The sequence below is a fragment of the Cebidichthys violaceus genome, unplaced genomic scaffold, assembly GCF_023349555.1.
Source record: "Cebidichthys violaceus isolate CVI_PGR_0920_01 unplaced genomic scaffold, fCebVio1.0.p SCAF_70, whole genome shotgun sequence".
In the NCBI taxonomy this organism is placed as follows: domain Eukaryota; kingdom Metazoa; phylum Chordata; class Actinopteri; order Perciformes; family Stichaeidae; genus Cebidichthys; species Cebidichthys violaceus.
Window position 1 is genome coordinate 610119 of NW_027176928.1, and position 21645 is coordinate 631763.

The 21645-nt window shown below is 43.1% G+C and overlaps 2 protein-coding genes across 3 annotated transcripts; one reads left to right on the forward strand and one right to left on the reverse strand.

Annotated features, from left to right (window-relative positions):
* Window positions 1-12753: 12753 nt before the first annotated feature.
* LOC137891810 (cornifelin homolog B-like) lies at window positions 12754-15134 on the reverse strand. 2 transcript variants are annotated; one of them, XM_068736609.1, is made up of 4 exons: window positions 15037-15134; window positions 14305-14418; window positions 13636-13790; window positions 12754-13150 (listed from the first exon to the last, which is right to left on the reverse strand). In XM_068736609.1, exons 2-4 carry the CDS (start codon window positions 14408-14410, stop codon window positions 13028-13030), a joined length of 384 nt encoding a protein of 127 aa, XP_068592710.1. In that variant the 5' UTR covers window positions 14411-14418; window positions 15037-15134; the 3' UTR covers window positions 12754-13027. The 2 variants fall into 2 exon arrangements, with proteins under 2 accessions (XP_068592710.1, XP_068592711.1); XM_068736610.1 differs by having other exon boundaries at window positions 14305-14473; window positions 15037-15119.
* Window positions 15135-19107: 3973 nt separating this feature from the next.
* On the forward strand, window positions 19108-21155 carry LOC137891807 (uncharacterized). The gene is made up of 3 exons (XM_068736608.1): window positions 19108-19165; window positions 19817-19940; window positions 20402-21155. Exons 1-3 carry the CDS (start codon window positions 19142-19144, stop codon window positions 20935-20937), a joined length of 684 nt encoding a protein of 227 aa, XP_068592709.1. The 5' UTR covers window positions 19108-19141; the 3' UTR covers window positions 20938-21155.
* The last annotated feature ends 490 nt before the right edge of the window (window positions 21156-21645 follow it).

Sequence of the window (21645 nt, forward strand, 5' to 3'; positions counted from 1 at the left end):
CAAGGTTGATAACAAGCCTCTTAAGCTTGGCGGCTAATCAAGCTCAAAGGAGGGAGAGAAAGAGAGATAGTGGAAGAGAACAAGAGGCCTGCCTGTGGATGCAGCGACGTCTCTCTCTCTCTCTCCCTCCCTCTCTCTTTCCTCTTCATTTTCAATTTTCCCTTATCTTCCTCTCTCCACAGGGGGAGGCGGAGGGAGGCCTAATAGCCTGCGAGGGGGGCTGTGGACTCTCCAGTCTCTCTACATACCAGTCATTTACTTTAACAGGAGAGAGAGAGAGAGAGAGAGAGAAAAAAGAGAAATGTCCTGATAAATCATCCGGGGTCACACGGCTTCCATGTTCCCCCCGAGTCGCGGAGATAGAGAGCGAAGGGGGGAGAAAAAAAAGAAATGAAAGAAACAAAGACAAATGAAAGAAAAACCAAAAAGAAATCTGTCTCAGACGTCCGTCCCCTCTTTGATGTCTGTCCCATCAGACAAACGGCATGAAGCTGAAATAAACAGAAACAAGTGGCGGTCGCCGCTCTCTACGGTTTTGCACTCGGGTTCAACTCCGTTAACAGACTTCCTCTACGCGCTTTGATGAGCTCCGCCTGGCATGAAAATATGAGCTTGGATTAATTTGTGCGGCCGTGTTTCACGGACGAGATCAAATCTGCACTTTATTTCCTATTATTTCTATCTTTTTGTTTTGTAGTCATCTCAGTGTTTCAAAAGTTCAGGTCAAGTCTCTTACGTGATTTCCCAATTCATGCTTTTGCATCCCAAGAAGATTAATATGAATGGAGATGTTTCATGTTTTTTTTTCTTTTTTTTTCCCTCATTTGACCAATGACTTTGCCGTTATGGCTCCCGGCCATTTTCCACCAGTGTTGTTTTGCTGCCGCGTTATCTCTCTCAAAGCGTTTTCTTGACTTGCCATTTTTCTCATTCTTTCACAACTCTTTCTTTTCTGACATCTCACTCCTTTATTTCTAATCACGTCCTGTAAACAAGTACAGGGGATCCAAGATGGATGATATAATGTGGGGAAATCGGGAAGCAGCTAAGCAGCCAAGTAACAGTGCAAAATGAATAAAACACTGTTATGACCCGAGGATGGGAAAGACGCCAAACAATGCAGTTGAAGACATGGACGCATTTGGATGGCAATGTGGTGTCAGTTAGTGGGAAATACGGTGCGCAGGTACAGGGAGGCATGGAGAGAGTCTCGCGATGAGGTCGTAGTGGCAGCTTATGTAGTGACACAGGAGCATTGGACCCAGGTACTCCCAGTCAGCATTGGACCCAGGTGCTCCCAGTCAGCCAGAGTGGACGACCCCGCCCACCAATTTACATGTAGAGCAAACAGGAGAAGAGCCAACGACACACAGGCTTTTCACAAACACCGATCTAGCAATCGATAAACAATAATGAGTCTTAAGAGCCGTGCTGTGAGGCTGTACTGAGGCGGCTAAATGGTGACGTTTGTGCGCTAACATGCTGATGTTTAGCAGGTGCGAAGTCTACCGTTTTTTCACCAGAGCGCCAACGTCTAATTAGCCCTCAACCGGGGCAGCTTAGAGCCGATGGCAATGATGTCACCAGTTTTCCGGTCATTTAGTCCAAAACCGGCAAAATGAAAAATACAATTTTTTTTTTTACGACGATTTTGCGCCTCAAAATTCACATTCCAATGCCAGTGTCAATGCAGGAAGCAGTGAGCAATCTATGTAGTGAGGCTGAAAGCAGGAGTGTGGAGCACGCCTTAACGTTAGCCACGGTCTTTCTTGAGTCTTTTCGAGGGGTATTATTGTCGCCGTCTGTTGTCCCAAAGACACTCGGATCACTTTCCTTTTCTTACCTCACAGCTACCAACAACACACGGCACACAATTGTTTCCGAACAAAATGGCGGAACGGAGAAAGGTGATAACCAAAAAAATCTGTCCACCGCTTTTCACACGAACAAGAAGATCGAGCTGCTCGTTCGTCGTTAGCAGAACGGCTACTGGCTGCTGTACAAAGCATGAAACAACCGTCAGAATTTTGATCTACAAACCCCCGGTCTGTGTGAACAGCATTGATACGTATAGGCAGGTTTCGCAAAATGCTCTTTGGAGATCAGCGATATAAGCCATATGTCGAGGGCTTTTATTGTGAAAGGTAAGAACGGAAAGGACAATGTGTGAGGCAATAAAGGGTTTGCCGTCTTGGTTCAGACTACAGAACCTCTGTGTCGCCACATTTGTAAGTTTAGGCGCTATCCTCCTCATCTTAAATCAAGCCTTTACTTGAGGAGGAGGAGGAGGAGGAGGAGCAGAAGGGAAGAGGCATGAGATGTTGTTATTGTACTTCCTCGTGGTCACCTGCAGAGGCTCACAGAGGTCACAGATGTACAGATTGGTAAAGTTCCTCTCCCTCTTTCATCGCTCTTCCTCTCTCACTGCCTCTCATCTCTTTCCCACGACTCTCTTACCTCATCTCCTCTCCTCTCCCCCTTCCTCCTCCTCTCCCCCCTCCTCCTCCTCTCCCCCCTCCTCCTCCTCCTCACTCCAGCCTCGTGTCATCTCTCCGTCTCAAATCACCTCTTCTAACCCTCATCCCATTCAGCCTCTGCACCGCCTCTGCTTGCTCATTGTCTTCGATTTAACTACTTTTCCCATAACCAAGAGGAACTTATTCATACATTTATTTATTTTAATGAGTGACCTTGTTGTACTGACAGGAGGGCAACATGGAAATCGACAGATAAGGGCCTTAATGAATGTGTGTGTGTGTATGTTTTCGGTTGATTTCCTTGCTGTTTTGTGTCCGACCATCCTGATTTCACCAGAAAAAAAATACATATTTAACAACCTCTATCTCATGTTCTCTGAGTGATCTCAATCAAGGCAGTTGTTTAAACTGTTGTCTGAATATTTGAAATGCAGATGAGTGACGTTAGAGACGCCGGATACGTCTCTGGTAGCTGCAGCGACCTGTCAATCACTGTGTAGCCCCGCCCCTAAATCATCCCCTGCTTTATGGTCTGTTTGACTCTAAATGGACCATAATGTACTAAATGAACATCATGCTGTATTGAAGAAGACTGGAAACTAGAGATTGAGACCATAAACTCATGTTTACAATGTTTACTGAGGGAATAAATCAAGAGAGAAGTAGAGTCATTTTAGACTAGACTTCTATACAACCAGAGGAGTCGCCCCCTGATGGACACTAGAGAGAATGCACGTTTTAAGACATGTCCACATCGGCTTCAGTCGGCAGAACCGGAGGTTGCCGCTTGTTGAGTACTAACAGCCATGTTGGTTGTTTACGTTCATTAGTTTATTCCTGATGATTTTGTGGGTGTGGCTTTGGAGCGAGACTTGAAGGGACAACTTTTGGATCTAGTGCTGCTAGTTACCGTCTTTAGAACAGGGTTGGGTTTTTTTTTTTCCGGTTGGATGATTTTAAAACACATTACCAACCCTAGCTTCAGGTTTCCTAGTGGAGTCGTAGAACGTGGACTTCAACATGAGGCCGCATTCAACCTACAATAAAGCGGTGTGACGACAGTCACCGTGTCAGAAGGTGGCCGGACATCAGAAGAGGAGAAATAAAAGGTGAGAAACCCTGTGACAAGTGTGTTTAAAAGAGAAACACACACACACACACACACACACACACACACACACTCCGCTACCTCTATCTGTCCCTCCCCCCCCCTCATGGTTCTCTAACGTCACTCCTGCAGTGCAGATAAGACCGAGCCGGGCTGTCAGCGGACGCCATGTCTGTCACTATTGACACACACACACACACACACACACACACACACACACACACACACACACAGAAAACCTGGCACTGACAGTTGAGGGTTGGAGTAATATGTCAGTTCATCAATTATGGGCCCACTATTGTCCTTTTGATTCGAGTGTAATCCGATATGTATCTTAGCAGTCTGGCTGACTATGCCCTCAGGATGCACTTAGAAAGGACTGCAGTCTGATTGTCTGAACCACTCTTAACCAAATCAGCTGCAAACCGTTAATGTACATCCAAGTTGGAGGCAGAGTCAGCAGGCAGCTCTTGTGTCTTTTCCAGCATATTTCACATGATAGCAGATATATGAAACTGTTAGGAAAGTGATGACTTAATGCCACTAATTAGCTTTGCCAAACACGCTCTGAGGGAAACGTAACGTCACCTGGATTCTGTTCAGGCAACAAAAGCACTTTGGTTAAAGGGAAAATGATCCATCTTTTTATGCGGCTGTACAAGCAGTGTCGATGGTTCATGTAGTCAATTGAAGCGATACAGTGCGTGCTATATTGACCCGTAAAGAACTCGGATATTCATCCGTATATATTTATCCAGACAGAGTATACAGGCTGAGGAGGAAAGAGGCCAGCAGGGATCCCTCCCGGGGCACGCAATGCATCCTGGTACATGTAGGCGCTGCCGGCGAGGACTAAGCTTTCTCAGTCGATTCAGCGCTCATTGAGAAATATGTTGCTATAATTGACTAAATTTTACCATCAACACTGATTGGACAGCCACTTAAAATGGGTTGAATGTTCTGTTTAGGTTGAGGAAAGATCATGGATTCTGTTAAATGTTTAGACTAAAGATGCATATTTGCATGTTTTAAGTTGCTTTTGATGTTTGCAACATTTATTTTCATTGATCATACGAGGTTTTTTGAGGCCTATGGTTTTTAGTATTGCCTTGCTTTTGCTGCTTTGTCTGTCAAATCACTTCGTAAACTCTGTTTTTAAAGGTGCTTTATAAATAAAGTTATTATTATTAGTAGTATTATTATGTACAAATTGGAGTTTGTGGTTGGTAAATTACACGCATGCAAGTTCGTGTCCATGTATGCATTTCCCTATAGGACACACACACACACACACACACACACACACACACACACACACACACACACACTGAAGTAGAGGCGACATTATACCATTAAGGCGCTCACCAATCATGCTCAACCTTTTTCCTCCACATGTCTTCATGTGTCTCAGCTAAACCCCCCCATTAGTGGGTCCCCCAGCCCACAAACACACACACACACACACACACACACACACACACACACACACACACACACACACCTCCAGCCTTCATGCGTAGCTGCTCTGGCCTGTTTAAACCCCTGCTGACTGTGAAAGGTAATTCACAGGCTCTTACAGTTCGTAACACTCGCTCGTTCTCAGCTGTCTGCAGACACTGAGAGTGTCTTTGGGACGTCTCGTGTCCACAGAATCTCTTGGGACAGTTTAAAACTCTCGGGTTTGGTCGACCGACTAGACTTTTGATTTGCATCGCGGTTACTTTGCTTTAAACAGAGCGAGGACATCGAGGGCATCTGAGGAGGACAGACGCTACACGCTAAGATCAAGCACTTCTAAAGTTATCCTAAATAACCTAAAGACCTTGTATCAATCACTGTACTATGAATACAGTATATGAACGTCACCATAATCACATCATGTAATCATATCAATCTGAAAATGTTTATCCAGGAACATTTTAAACCTATTTTCACCTCTAAAACATTTGCGAGTGTTGAGCTTGTCTCATCATCATCTTAATACAGAATTCTGACACATGCTGACCATTTCCACTGTTATGTTGAATTACAGTGTCATGGCTGTCAGGGGTAAAAAAAAAAAAAAAATGTACAAGAAGATAGAAATTTAAACATTTCCAAGTTTGCAACAATCTCTTGTGCTCTTTTGACGACTCTTCCCAAAGACTTCAAAAAATATAATCGCTAGTTCATTCATCTGTAAACCAATTAAAACATGAAACGTGCAAACAGACAACAGCTGTTAACGAATGGTTAATTAGATTGTTTTCTTTTCTTTCTTTTTTTTTAAAGTGGTCTTTTTTTAGGCCACTTCACGTCCGTGAGGTCGCTGTCCGACGCAACAGAGGACCGACGACGTCCACTCCAGAGTTATAGATCTTATTCACCCTTTCATTGAACCTTGAGATGCACTTAGGGGTTGTTTCCAGCAGCCGTATATCAAGGCTAACAACGGCGGAGATGCTCTTCACAGGAGGGAAGCCTGGCATGAGTTTAACCCTCAGTACTGCCCACTAGTGGAGGAGGAGTTTAGGTGTAACTGCATGAAAAGGCCAACTGAAGCCTCGCATGGCTCCACCTAAATGATTTAAATGATAAATATATGTAATATGCATTTATATATAGTTCAGGCTTTATTTGACAGTGTTTTGTTTATTCATTAATTAATTGTTTAGCCCAGAAAATGCCAGAAAATTGCATAAAAATCTCTTCAAAGTTTTTTTTTTCAAATCAACAGTGCAAAATCTGAAAATATTAAATTTATAATGATACAAAACAGCAGAAAATCCTCACACTTTTGCTCAGATAAATAAATAAATTAACTCTCAAAATTCTTCTTTATCAACTTGTTTATATTTAATAATTTTTAAATCGCCCTGAACGTTCTAATGAGATTGAAACAAAACAGTGAGTCGACACCAAAGTGATTTACCGTTGGATTACATTTAACTTCAAACAGTCCGGTGTAGCACAGAGACCTCAGACTCAGGAGACAGCGTCGTTGCTGCGCGGCGAGTCCTCTGCTATCTGAAGGACAAGGTTCAGCAATCAAAGAATTTGTTGACCCTGCCTCCCCTTCGCCTCACCTCTCCTCCGCTGCCTGCGCGCACACACACACACACACACACACACACACACACACACACACACACACACAGGCACAGGCCACGCCCACAGAGACGCAAGTACATTCTTTTTTGTACACCAAGTAATAACAGTTAGCTTTGTGTTGAATGCCGTGTTTATGCTCACTGTTAATGGTTTTTTTTAAAAAATGTCTCTAATAGTGTCCCCACCTCCACCACCTGATACTCAAACATATGTCACTACAGTTACACACACATCGTTTCTCTATTATTCTACTATTAATTTACTTTCTTTTTTTTTAACACAATGTTATGTTTGCTTGTTTACCATATTTTATCCATCATCGGCTGCAAACCGGACAGGTCTGGAACAGGTGGTGGAGAGGAGGACACCGAAGAGACTATTATCCATATTGGATAAGCGGGACCACCCTCTCCACCACCACCACCACCTGCTGCTGCTGCAGGGACAGAGGAGCACTTCCTCCAACAGACTGATCCAGCTCCGCTGTCATAAGGACAGGTACAGGAGAACATTCCTCCCTACCGCTGTAAGACTCTATAACAAATCATTCACTGTTGGTTAAACCTCTGCACTACTGTTTATTTAGTTGATTTAATATTATTCTGTTATTCTATTTCATTGTGTATATAGTGTGCATTTTTTTATATAATATCTTTACTCTGTTATTATAATTGTATATATTGTGTATTGAAATGTGCATTTTTTTATATAATAAGATTTTTCACTGTAACCTGTTGCTGCTTGCAACTAAATAATTTCCCCTCACGGGATCAATAAAGTTACTATCTATCTATCTATCTATCTATCTATCTATCTATCTATCTATCTATCTATCTATCTATCTACCTACCTACCTACCTACCTACCTATCTATCTATCTATCTATCTATCTATCTATCTATCTATCTACCTACCTCTCTCTCTCTCTCTCTCCTCTCTCTCTCTCTCTCTCTCTCTCTCTCTCTCTCTCTCTCTCTCTATCTATCTATCTATCTATCTATTGTACATTTTTATATTTTCCTATTTTTTATTATGTCTCATACGGTTGCGTTGTGTTTAATGTTATGCACCATTCATTTAGCCAAATGTATTGAATGTGTAAAGTACCTGTGACATTTTGGGTTATTTTGCTTAAAGGGAGATTTGTTCAAACATCAAATCAAAGCCTGATTTATACAACAGTCTTTTCCTAAAACATGGCAACATTATTTTTTTTTTGTATACATGATCGTCACAGCAGTTCCTACATGTTGTTAAATATTGATGATATGATATATATGATTGAGTATAATCAGGATGTTCTTCCTGGAACAACATGTTGCTGTTTGTAGTTTTTTCTAATGCTGTTCATATATTTGTGTTTTGTAGTTTGAGTAAACTGGCTCCTTTTTAAACGCTTTCATACTTTTCCAACATTTCGATGCAGATGACAACCTTTTAGAACAGAGGCGTGAGTTTGGATGAGAAACTGTGAAGATGTCACAGACCTGGCTGCTTACGTGAATGCCCCCCCCCACACACACACACACACACACACACACACACACACACACACAGGAACCTTTTAGAGGATTCAAGGGACGCAAAAAAACGTCTCCAATGACTGAAACCAGGGACAAAATCATTTTTGGTTTTACAGCTCTTAAAGACTCACAAAACGTAAAATAAACTACTACTACTACACACACACACACACACACACACACACACACACACACACACACACACACACACACACACACACACACACACACACACACCACGGAGGGATCAGATAATTCTTGCCCTGCATGCCCTTTTGCCCCGGACCTCTGCCTCCCCTACACACACACACACACACACACACACACACACACACACACACACACACACACACACGCTGCAACATCACCGACCTCCACCTATCCGTCTCCCGCTATCAGCTGCTCCCTGCTGCCGTTGTTTTGAGAGGTCAGAGCTGTTTGTTTGCCCGGAGGCCTTGCCGTTCTGATAGCGTGTGTGTGTGTGTGTGTGTGTGTGTGTGTGTGTGTGTGTGTGTGTGTGCGTGTGTGTCGGACTACGCCTCCCTCCTCAACTTAACCTGAGCCGCTATCAGCCGACTCCCCGGCAACTCCAGCCTTGTCTTTTTTAAAAGGAACACTTCCCCCTGGAAATTATGGACAGATAGACGGTGCCTCTATCTGTCATGGTGGAAACCTCAGGACAGACAGGATGACACTCGGGCAGATTCCACGAACACCAGGTTCAAATCCATCTCATGACCTCTGATTTACGTCTCAGGAGTCACTCGTTGACATAATCGAGGCTCATCCTTTTTCACTTTTTACAATTTTGATGGAAAAATACATCGATTATTTCTGAAAGGGAGCCAAGTTGTCGCTTAACGTATCCTCATGCGACGGTTTGTATGATATCCTACCAAAGGTTACTCCTCATAATTAATTTGTTTTCCGAAGAAATTCAGCAACACGTGTCGTTTTTCGCTCGTTACGCGTTTACAGTCTTTTCAAAATAAACTTCCATCTTCACAGGAAACAAACTACTTAGCAAGGTTTAGGAAAAGACCGTGGCTTTGGTTAAAATAAGTTATCTCCTGGACCCCCCCCCTCCCATCCACTCTGACTGCCTCCCTACAATCTGTCGCTCTTTATACTTCCTTGTTCGAGATCACGTGGAATAAAAAACGAGTAGATTTTGTGGGATATATATATATATATACGATCTGTCTCTACAGGGTAGAAAAGCGCTACCAAGGTCTGCCCTGTTGACCGCTATCGCGTTAAATAACGGTCCACTTTCCGTGTTTTTGGGGTTCGTTTGGCTCTCGCACCTGAAACCCTACTTGAGATCATCTTTTCGCGCGGCCACGGATCGATGAACACACTGTTCACACAAATCAAACAATCTGGAATGTGGTGTCAAGAGAACTCCAAACCCAAGTCCCAACAGACTGAGTCATAAAAATAACACAAAAATCATGAAATGATTGGACACATTTAACATTTTAACTGATGATGGCACTACATTAGCAGTCAGGAGATCACTGAAGGTGTTACAATTCATCCCAAGGAGCCTTATTTGTAGGAAATTGCACGGCAATCCGTCCACTTGAGATATTTCAGTCAGGATTTAAGACAGACCGTCGTTTCCATCGATAGACCAACGGCGCTGGCAAGGCTAAAACAATACAAGGTGAACCCACAAACTTAACACTGTTCTTTTTGAGCCATGAAAACAAATTATTTTAACATTTTGGCCATCTACGGGGTGAAATAAGAAAGCTATAGTATATCAAGATAAGAGAATACAGTCAAATATTAATGAAAAGGCTTAGAGTTAGGAATAAAACCAGGAATGATGGGTGAAAAACAAAAACAAGAATAATCGATAGTCAGACTTATAGGCACTAAAATGTTCATGAGTTTGACAGTGAACACCAAACACAAGCTTTCTTCTGTTCTGCTTATTTATTCAATATTTCCAAATAATAAAGAAAATGACACTAATCCCATTTGGGCTTTCACAAACCTCCGTCTCCTCAGCACGGAGCCAACTGGCTGTAAGCGAAGCCGTCCGTGTGACCACGAGAGTAAGGGAAGAAAAAAAAAAAACACTGTGATAAAATGACTCCCCCAACACTGGATCAAACCCAGCGGGGGGGGGGGGGGGTGTGCCAACCACCTGATTAAGCAACATGGAGGAAATGAGAGAAGCAAAGGGCTCCATTTTCTTCAGGAGAAGGAAGGAAAACCTGAGAAGAAAGAATGGGAGGGGACGACCAAGGTGGTGGTGGTGGGGGGGGGGGGGGGGGGGGGGGGGGGGATAAGCGTTGCACATATGTGTGTGTGTGTGTGTGTGTGTGTGTGTGTGTGTGGGGGGGGGGGTGTCGGAGGGTATGCGGGGTTAAAGTCACAGATTTTAAATCAGTTCTTTGGCCTTTAACGGGCGCAACAGAAGCCCACTATGAGAGAGCAGAACAAAGAAGGGCAGCAGTGGCCTCGACCAATTAACATTCCTGCAGCCTTTATGAGCCGCCTGGACCCGCCCCTTCACTCACACCTCGTAAAAGTCACAAACATCAATTCTTGCAAACCACAACTGTCATTATAATCCCATTAAAAACAACCCACTGAGCAATTTACAGTGAACGCCAGGGCCGAGTGTGCCGGCAGTGCGGAGGGATCGCCTCCGCCGGAACGCAAAGCTGGACTAATGGGAACGTTTATTGGGAGTAATTTGACAAAATATGACATGATAGCGACTCCGTAATAACACAGAAGCTCAAATCTGTGATTCGCAAACATCTAGCTGACCACACGGTATTGATGTCATTTAAAGCTGCGTCTGTCAGGTGTTGGCCACTAGGGGGCAGAAATACACGAAAACAAGTTGACAGATACATAGCCACCACTTTTATAATTGCATATGCGGGTACAATATTTGCTCTCCACCAACTCCTGACAAAAAAAAAATATCTGTCTCTTTAGCTGCTTAATGCTCCAGCTTTTTTTTTTCCCCCACCGGCTACTCGCTAACTTTGTCTGGGTTTTTTTTTTTTTTTCTGCTGGAAACAGATGGCTGTAAAAGTTATAGGTGTCTGGAACTCTCAAGCTGACTTTAACACAAAACCAAAGAGTTGTACGATTATTCTCGGTGATTTCAGCACAAATGAATATCGTTATATTAGCATTCAGCTAAGTAGCATCCAGCTGAGGCATGCCGACTGGAGGCAGTGTGGTGGAGGCCCGTTTTTTTCTACTTCATGTATTTTGCTTTCCTGGAGGAAATGAGTTAAATCTGAAAAATACTATAATTGCCACCGTACAGAGGGTGGACAAAATAACAGAAACAATCAAATTGAACAGCCCTGTAGCGAAGTTAGAGTCATATCCTGTTGCTTTTCGGTTGAGACCTGATTCCTCAACACTCAACCAATCCTAGAGAAGAAAAAATACGTATCCGTTATTTATTAATTACTGGAAATTGTCCTTCCTATAGATATGGAATTGCTTGCCTGTAGACACATTTGTATTTTTTCGGCGCTAGCAAATAATCGTAAGTGTACCGCTTCTTCTCTATTTTCCCCTCATTAGCACCAAATTGCATCGTCCTCTCCAGGAAACCGCGTCACCGCTACGTCATAACACAGAGGGAGCTGCCGTAGTGCCACTTAGCGGTGCGTGTCAGCTTTAATCGGTCCGAGAGTCGCTCATTGTGACGAAGCGAGATTTCAAAGCAACGCGGGAGCTGAAAACTTACGGGAGGCAGAAAGACGACATCGATATCGGACGCCGGTGGTGCTGGAGCGTCGGTCTCGAACACAAAACACACACACACACACACACACACACACACACACACACACACAGTGATGCGGAGTGCAGAAGAGCTTCATTGGCTGTAAGGCGTTTTTGTTATTTTGTCCTCCTGCCTGGTTGACAGGGCCAGTGAGACTCTGATGCACTGTGACCCCACACGGCCTCAACCGGCTCATTGTGAAGTGTGTGGCTCCCTCTACCAGCCGTGTTTGGCTTTACATTGGCATCAGTGGTATCAAGTTAACGGTGGTTTGCTGTACATTTTCTCTGCAGTTATGCCCTTTGTTCATTATTTTTTATACATTTATTATTTATTTTTTACCTTCTCCAAACAAAGGGCTGTACGGATATACAAAAAAACCCCCACCACATGTTAATCAGTTTTATTTAAAATAAATCGATAATTAATGAAAGTCAACTTTCATTAGCAAATTTGCCAAAAAATTTAAAAATATTTAAAAAGTAACTGATTTATTTAAAATTTCACTTGTGATACATTGTAGCATTGTCAGTTCCCAATAATAATAATAATAATAATAATAATAATAACAAAAAGCAATACAAACTTTTACAACATCTATGAAGCGGGCTGCGTGACAATGAAACAGCGCCGGGGGCCGTGAAAATGAAACGAAGTGCGAGAAAGTTGCATTTGAAACTATCAAACAGACTTTTGTAGTGAATCCATGAGAATGCATCAGTGAAGCAATGTTCTTCAAGAACAGTTGACTACAAGTCAGAGGACAGTTACCATTTAAACCAGGATGTTCAAGAGCTTTATTGTTAAAAACACAAGGGAAAGACTTCAAAAAATAACAAATTTCTTGCAGTTATTTTATGATGCTGGGAGTTTAACCATCGAAGCTCACCTCGCTAAATGTGCACCACGGGGCGCACATCTATGGCGAGAGGTTTTTCAGTCTTTTTGAGCATTAGTATCGTCTCTCAAAAGGTCTTCAGTCTAGGCGTGGAGTTCTAACACGTTACAGATTAAGCAGGTTGCGGCGTATTGAAACAGGCGACATGGAGAGCGGTCATGTGGTCTTGGCGCTGAGTAGAACGATGGGGATTTTTCTTCTGGCCATCTCTCTGGACATCTGACACCAGCTGCAGGACGTACAGAAGGTGGCGTACAAGCAGTCCTTGCACATGGTGTCCTGCAGGAAGAATACAATGAGGTCTGGTCTACAGGCGTATAATCTGACCTACGAGGTGGATCTTAGACAGGATGATATATATATATATATATATATATATATATATATATATATAAACCTTTGCTATGCTATGTTATGTTATACGTGATAATAAAAGGTTCTCAAACATCCAAAGAGTAGCTTTAATAACCAGTTACATGATGTTTTGTTTGTAAACCTTTTATTATGGAACGTAACCCATATATTCTATATGCTCTTCTTCTTTTCAGCATATTGGGAATTGTGAAATATACCAATATCAGTGCTGGTTACACCGGACGCTTCTTGAGCTTCAGTCTTGTTATATTAGTTAAAGAGGCCTATAAATGATTCATTGTAAACATTTAGAGGCTGACATTTCCCCATATAGGTCTCCATGAAACCACAGATTGGGACGGGCTCGGACCCTTCCCCGCCAGCTGACAACACAGAGTCGTGGGCCTTACTTTGATGCCGTAGCGGTGGCGCATGGAGACCCTCATGGACATGGTGACGGAAGGGATGGGGCCGAACATGTCCAGCAGGGGGAGACAGGTGCACTGGCCGTACTTCTTGGTGGTTACACAAGCGAAGCAGGGACAGCACCAGAAAGCGAAACAACCTGGAGACATGAACAGAGAGCCTATAAATAAGAGACACAACAGACTGGCATTGTTTTGAGACACGGATCAAGATATGAGGAAGTGAACGGATCACCTGATCGCTCTCAGTCTTCTGTCTTTCCAACACTAATGAGTCTCTCACATCAGATGTGTTGTTCTAATCATAAACATGGATTTGAGTCCGTGTCATTTTGGAGTTTCTTTGGTGTTCAAATTAACAAATTAGTTACAGATTGAATCGGTGAGGAAACCACTGAATACAATACCATGCGCTTAATAAGATAGAACTTTATTGATCCCCGAGTTTAATCAAAGATTACAACAGAAGAATAACAAAACATAAGAGTAAGAATAAACATACGAGTAATAGAAATACTATGTAACATAAGTAATACTGTGACACCGTTGAAAAGTAGAATAGCAATAAGAGTAAGGTCAATAAATAATGATTAGTAATAATAATAATGATTTCATAAACCCATTTATCAGCACTTGTGCGATAATGAAACTTACACTCGGGCACGTCTTGACAGCAGTCGCATATCCCAGATCCCCACTCATCAGATCCCTGGGCGTCCATCACAGGCTGAGGCTGCCTGATGACCATCTTGGAAGTCATGACGGCTTCTACAAGAGGAGGAAACCAGGATGTAGCGTTCACGTTTGATGTCACTCGTGTGAACTGCAAGCGTACACAAAGTGTGTGAATTCATGGGAGCTGAATATCAAACTGTGTTTTTTGTCGTTTCAGTGAACGAGAGAGAATTTGACTGACTTGGAGAATCTGTTCAGGAGGATGTTGTGGTTTTAGAAGAAGAGAGGTTTAACGCGCTTGCTTTAAATGCGTCTGCATGAGAAATAAAATGCTAAACTCAGGACATAGTTTGGATTTTTTTTTGTTTGTGTTTTGTCGCTTTTCGATGCAGAGGAGGTAACGCAGCATGAGGACCGAGATAGTCCACACAAGGTGGGAGGCTCAAACTAGAGACTCTAGTCCAGGAGACCGCTGTTTGGGTCTCGTGTAAAACTAAAAGTTAGTCTAAATAGCACACATTAGACTGACCTATGGACATACAAATACAAATTTTTATAATATTTCACAGCAAATTGCTTTCAAGCTAATTTCACAAAGTGCTTTACAAAGAAAAAAAACAAAACATAAAAGCATTGCATGAAAAAATCTGGACAGGTATTTGTGTAATATAATGGAGGTGTGCTCCTAAAAACACACAGGTAATGTCTCACCTGTGTATTTGCGCGCTGAGAAAGCTCCGAGTCTGACGTCTGCTCACAGCTGATATCTGCACTGTTATGCTGTCATTTCTCCGTCTCTTCTGAAATACCTGCAGAGGAAACGGAACACCTGAGAGAACAAACGGGACGGACCGGTCCGTCCCGTTTGTGCAGAGGGCTGGGCCATAACACCGGCGCCGCCCAAACGCACGCGCACGTCATTGTTGTCCTGAAACACAAAAGTTCATGATATGAACTTCCTGTGTTTATAGGAGGTCAAATCAAAAGACAAGCTTACAGCTGCTCACAACGCTAGCGTTGTTTTTGTTGAAGATACTGGAATTTTAAAGGAGCAGGACCACTTCTCAACCCGACCACTTCCTGAATACCCATGAATACCCACCTGGCCTCTCTCTCTCTCTCTCTCTCTCTCTCTCTCTCTCTCTCTCTCTCTCTCTCTCTCTCTCTCTCTCTCTATCAAAGCTGCCCACAACTCATCCGGCTAACCGGACGAGCTACACGAAGTTCAAGCCTCGCATCTCAAAATCAAGTTTCTTCCTTCAAGAAATCTGTTAAACGCTTCTATGTGACGGTGTGGTCCTTGCTAGTGAATCATCACTTTGTGCATGATGCTGAGGCGATGGGATCCTAATACGCGATATAGTTCGGCAGCTTCTGTGAAGGAAGACTTGGGAGCTACTTGTACGTTTTTGTCGAGCAGGTTCAGGTTTCGAAAGTCAAACATCACACATGCCCGAGTAGGCCCAGGCTCCCATCGTGACCTGCCTGAGAGATATCACACACACACACACACACACACACACACACACACACACACACACACACACACACACACACACACACACACACACACACACACACACACACACACCTTTTGCATTTTATCTGGCAGGAACGGTCTCTTAAAGTCAAAGCGTCATGGTAAACTTTGGTTCAGAAACATGGGGTTTGGTGGAGCAGCTAAATTTTCTTTTATTTCATCATCATGTGGATAATTGAACAGGTGGAAGTGACGCAACGTGTGGTTTTGGGACCAAAAAGATCACCAGTTTGTTCTCCGTCAGAAAGTCTGGGCAAGGAATGGCAAGATAAATAAACCTCTCCCATCCTTTAACAATTACCATTAAAAACAACTTTTAATGACATACAACAGCAACTGCGAGCCACAAACCACAGTGAAAGGCTGTGGCTTTACAAAACCCTCGGGAAGATACAGGCTGCAGTCAACTGAACAAAGCAGCAACATAAAGATGATGAAAAGTAAAAAAAAAAAAAAATATATAGAAGGACGTTTCAAATGCTATTGACAGCAATTTGTTGGTGGTTTGCTCCTTCCTCACCAGAGCCTGTAAAGATATAAGAATGTTGCCTCAATACTTCTTGGAAAATGGAATGTGACAGCAAACAAAAGGTGGAGATTAAAATTCACATCAGGAGTCAAAAACAAAAAGGTCATCTCCGTAGATACACGCCCTACCCTACCAGCATTCCTGTTCATCTGACGAAGAGAGCCAAATGCCTAAGTGATTACCTGATCTAAATCATTTATAGTGACACATTCAGCGTTCCTCACTGGAGGATTAACAGAAAATACCGAGTTGACAGGAGCATTGTGCCAATAGAAATAAAATAGGAGTGGAACCGACATTCCAATAAAAATCAAAAGTAGCAGGACGGTCAGAGCGGCGGCCATTTTAATGTGAATTCTATAGAGGGTTGAGTTCCTAAAATCGACGCGCGGCAAGCCACGTACTCACCGAGGTTAGGTTTTGCAGTAACGACTAAAAACGAACTACTTTATCCACACACTCTTGGCACAGCTTCGGAAAGATCAACGCTATTGCCGAAGTTTGTTCAGTAACCAGTGTAGCATTAAGGCGTGGTGGAATTAGCTAGCTAGCTAGCTAGCTAGCTAGCTAGCTAGCTAGCTTGTTGGTGAATGTGACAAGAATCTCTTTGCCCAAAAGGGTTCAAGCATGAGATCCGATGTGTATATTGAACGACATAGAGGCGATGACCTCCTGAACCCTGCTCCTCTGTTGCAAAGGATGGTTGTTGAATATGTGGTCACTCAACGGAAATGCACACCTTAAAGCTTGTTGCCCGACGGCTAGCTGGCTAACTTGCGGACAGTTAGCTAGTTGGCTACCGTGCTTTAACGCTACTCTGGTAACAGCAAATGCGTGCTGGTGGCCAGCGGCAGCTAACGGTCAACTCTTCCTGCTCGCTGCTCTGGAGAAGAACAAGCTAATTAGCGAATGAATTGTTAAGATTTGTTCTTTTTCCAAGGGATTTTGTCGACCAGAGTTTGTACTCAGCAGCTTTCCCATTACCTTTGACCCAGATCGATGGCTACCGTGAGCCGGCATAAACCGAGCGAACTGACCCAACTGTACTATGACGCAACTCTCACTTGTTCCCTCTGTCAGCTTTTTTTTTTTTTTTTTATTTGGAGAGGTGTATTAATGGAGGGGGAGCTGCTAGTCAACACGTGAACAGCAGCTTTTGGAGGCTGGCGATCACATGATTTAGTAAAACGCTTAAATAGTTGGAATAACATAATAATGCAACGCATTCAAACATGTATAGACAGATGCAAAAGAACATAACTGGAAAAAAACAGTACGAACCAAATGTGTGTCTCAGGAAGTAAAGAGGGACCAACTGAGACTAAAGAGGGTTTTTAACAGAGTGCACACAGGGCCCATGTGTTTCCACTCTGCTGATGACCCTCCGCCACGCCCACCTCCAACACCTGCATGGAAAGTAGCCACACAAACAGAGTATGTTTGAGTAATCTCTCTGTACAAGGGTTCCAGCATGGAGTCCATTGTGTACATTGGACACATACAGGTGATGGTTTCTGCTTGATGAATATGTGGTCCCTCTACAGACACGCACACCTTAAACCTTGGTGTCCCCCCTGCTTTGTCCACAGCAGATAAACCAGCTGAACTCAGGAGGCGAAGACCAAAGAGCGAAATGTCTGAACAGTGCAAACAGACAGCAGAGCAGCAGCCCCGAAGACTGAGGTCACAGTCCATCCACAGTCAATATAATCTTAATCTTTTGTCCAAAATCAAAAAAGAGTTTTGTCCCCCCCCCCCAAAAAGAGTTTTGTCCCCCCCCCCCCCCCCCCCCCCCAGGGTTGGCCAAGTTCAGCAATAAGCCAGATGAGTGCAGATAAAACAGGAAGATTGCAAGATTTATTTTTTTTTACTTTAAAAGATGCATGTTCAGCAACCCTGTCTTCTAAATGTTCTGCTTATACTAATTTGCAACAAATATATTTTGAAAGAAAAGCGCTCTAATAATAAGGGAACGTTTTCACTGACAACTCGTTTAATTTGTTTTCCCATAATACCCTCTCATGCCAACTTAATAAGCATTATTTACATTTCTTTCATGTTTCTGTAGAAGCAACTCAAAGCGTTGAGTTAGTTAAAAGGTCTTAACTGAATATTGAAAATGTCTACATTTACATTTTCAGCATTTTGGCTTAAGCCTGCACGGTTTGTTTTGCCACTAGGGGGCAGTGCAACACGTAAAAACACTGATATGTTGTAATGGCGAAAATGTTTGCAAACAGTTTTAAATATCAAGTAGACACGGAGCGGAATTTATTTAAAATGATGTTTCTGGCCACCTGATGAAGTCTAATGTTAACTATCTTTTAAGCTCTGTTTTGGTCTCCTCCAACTCCTGAGAACAAAAAACACCATCTGGCTCTTTAGCTGCTAATTGCTGAATGTGAAATGTAAAAATGTATAGAGTACGACTTGCATAAAAACAAACATAAATGAAGTATTTTACTGTGGCTCTACTACTGTTACACATGTATAGTTGTACATAAGCCAGGTTCTCTTTATTTCATTTCATTACCGATACCCACCAAAAAGGTCGACAATATTTAGAAGTGAACTTTGCACCAGTAAAGCTCACTTAAATAGAGAGAGAGGGGGAAGAAAGAGAGAGAGAGAGAGAGAGAGAGAGAGAGAGAGAGAGAGAGAGAGAGAGAGAGAGAAGAGAAACTGGGGTCAGACGGAGAGCAAGTGGTGACTCAGTCAGTTCCGAGAGGAAAGAAGAGACGACAGAAATGAGGATCTCCCACGGAAATCTGGTATTACCTGCATCTACAGCTGTGTGACAATTTCTATGAATATTTAAAGAAAGAAATATGTAAAGAAAAAAAACCTAGCTATGCAGATACACTGGGGCTGTTTGCATGGTTGCTACGTGCTTTTAGAGAAATCTTTACATAATTATGCAGATAAGATATCTGATGAAGAAACACCTCTGAAGCTGGTGTGAGCTCATATATGTAGCTTAGTTGGAGATTTACAAGGCTGATTATTACATCTTACATTAAGTCAAATATAATGGTTGCCATCCTCTTTGACTCCTGGAATGTCCTGTTGGGTAATTTGCTTGGTTGAGGTTGTTGGTTTAGCTTTTAGCAACTTTTTGAAGCTGTTGATTCTCAACAATCTCATCAATCCTTCCTGATTACAACAGAGAGGATGAATGAAAGAGATCCTTTTGAAATCCTTTTAAGTTCCCTTTAAGTAGCTTAAAGGTCGGAGAAATCTTCTCCACTGTCTGAAAATTCGCTGAAGCATTTATGATTAAACTTTTTATTTTAATAGCTGCCCCCATTCCATCAAATGGAAATTATGTATTGTGCCTATTTTTTCCCCCCCAAATTGCAGGCTGATAAGATTGGGAATAGTTTGGAAACCTTTGGATCTCAATTTCAATATTCTTCTTCCAGCACCTCTGCAGCCCAGAGCCAGCCGGCACATCTGGCACTTCCTCAGTCTGGTCTCCACAACTGAAGGACTGGACAAATTTGACTCTTGTCCAAACCTCTGCATCAACCGCTTCAGCGCCAACAGGTTAGTGTAGCTCGGTTGGTTCACTCACACACTGAAACACGACTAAACACGGATGAAAAGGAGAACAAGATCTTTGTAGGAGTTGGTGCTCTGACACTGACCGTATTGGTTTCTCTTGTAACACGATTTCATGGGACCTCTGCCTCCCCCTAGTGGAGAGCTGATGAAAACACAGGGACCGTCTCAGCTGCAACCCTAACTTTGCCTTCTTTTTCCTTTTAATCTAAAAATGCTTTCTTAGTGTTCCAGGATCACCTCGGGCTCCTAAGAGTGTTTTTTAAGAGATGTTACATTTTTATTATTTTGTATTATTTTGGAAAAACGTATAATATAATAAACTTTTTGTACCAGCATTTTACTTGTGATCCTTGGCGGGCATTTCGACCCCCATGTTTGGAACAAATAGTCTAATCTCTTTTAACATTATGTCATCTAATCTAATGCGTTAATGTTTTTTGCAGGTGCTTTAGGACCTGCAGGCGTTCCTGAGACTCGGGACATCAGGGGGATGGAGGGCAGCAGTAAGCCAGAGCCTGTGCCTCCTGGCCCGGGTGGGACGTCGGCCATGTCTGGGCCTCTACTCTCAGGCGCCCTGGAGAAGCTGTACCACCAGACGGACTCCGTCCTCACTGCGGCCCGGCTTGTCCGCAGAGGATGGACGGAGGAGGGGAAGAAGACAGGGTGCCAAGTTTCCTACTTCAACTCCTCACGTCAACCCCCTGTCTCCGGGTCAGGTGGAAATCAGGGTCCAATACTTGCCGAGATTTTCCTGAAGGAACCCAGGAGCAGGCGGGTTCCCGTCGTGAACAGCGGGAGGACGGCTGAGGACAGAGGGACGGGCTCTGACAAACCGACAGATGAAGCAAAACAGACGGAAGGTTCATTCTCAGCCAACAGACAGACGGGCCTTCGTGTCGTGGTGTCTGGCTGTCGCACCACGTTCAGACAGTCCAGGAGGTTTAGGGCCCCGATACTACCAGTCATTGCTGAGATGTAGACAAATAGCTGCAGCTTTTGCTCCAGAAAGGACAGTGAATTAAAGGCACGGTGCATGAAAAACATCCTGATAAGAGTACTAGAATCTGTAGACTTTGTGTTAAATGAAGGGCTTTGTTGGTGTTAATACTCTTGTTGTGAACATGTGGTTAAATTGACTTTTTTCATAAACATGCAAATATGTACAAATGTAATTGTGGGCTGGTGATTGATCACAAACCCGGCATATAGCAAATGTATCCCCTATATGTGACACATGCCTCCATTAGGAAATCATACAGCAATAAAGACACATATTCCAATTTTCGGTCATTTAGTGAAGGCTATAAAGCTCAGAAACAACCGTCTTAAAACCAAAGGTTTGTCCAGAAGATGAAAGACTCTGCTTTGGAGTTGTCTCTCTACAACCGTAGAGAGACAAATAAAAAACAATAAATTGTCCTCCCCGTTGGGGAATCGCACCCCTATCTTCCGGGGATTCTTTAGCTAAAACTCCCTAAAGCGTTTTCCATTCATTTTCAATGGTAGTCCTGAAACCAGTACGGATGTAATATATATTTGGCCGCTAGAGGCGCTGTGGGGCCGTTTTGCGAGTGAAAGACTTTCTCCGGCGACAGCTCTTCGCTGTGTGGACGCTACGTTAAACGGTAAGTAGTCATTAAGATGAATTAAAATGGTCATGATAATTAGTCTGGCCGCTGTCTGACAT

What these genes read in the sequence shown, in the direction of transcription:
- LOC137891810 (XM_068736609.1), bottom strand. Translation starts at nt 14,410, where the DNA reads ATGACTTCCAAGATGGTCATCAGGCAGCCTCAGCCTGTGATGGACGCC. An exon ending in CTGTCAAGACGTGCCCGAGT is followed by an intron (nt 13,791 to 14,304) that starts GTAAGTTTCATT and finishes TCATGTCTCCAG; the next exon opens with GTTGTTTCGCTTTCTGGTGC. An exon ending in GCCACCGCTACGGCATCAAA is followed by an intron (nt 13,151 to 13,635) that starts GTAAGGCCCACG and finishes TTCTTCCTGCAG; the next exon opens with GACACCATGTGCAAGGACTG.
- LOC137891807 (XM_068736608.1), top strand. Translation starts at nt 19,142, where the DNA reads ATGAGGATCTCCCACGGAAATCTG. An exon ending in GGATCTCCCACGGAAATCTG is followed by an intron (nt 19,166 to 19,816) that starts GTATTACCTGCA and finishes TTCTTCTTCCAG; the next exon opens with CACCTCTGCAGCCCAGAGCC. An exon ending in AACCGCTTCAGCGCCAACAG is followed by an intron (nt 19,941 to 20,401) that starts GTTAGTGTAGCT and finishes TGTTTTTTGCAG; the next exon opens with GTGCTTTAGGACCTGCAGGC.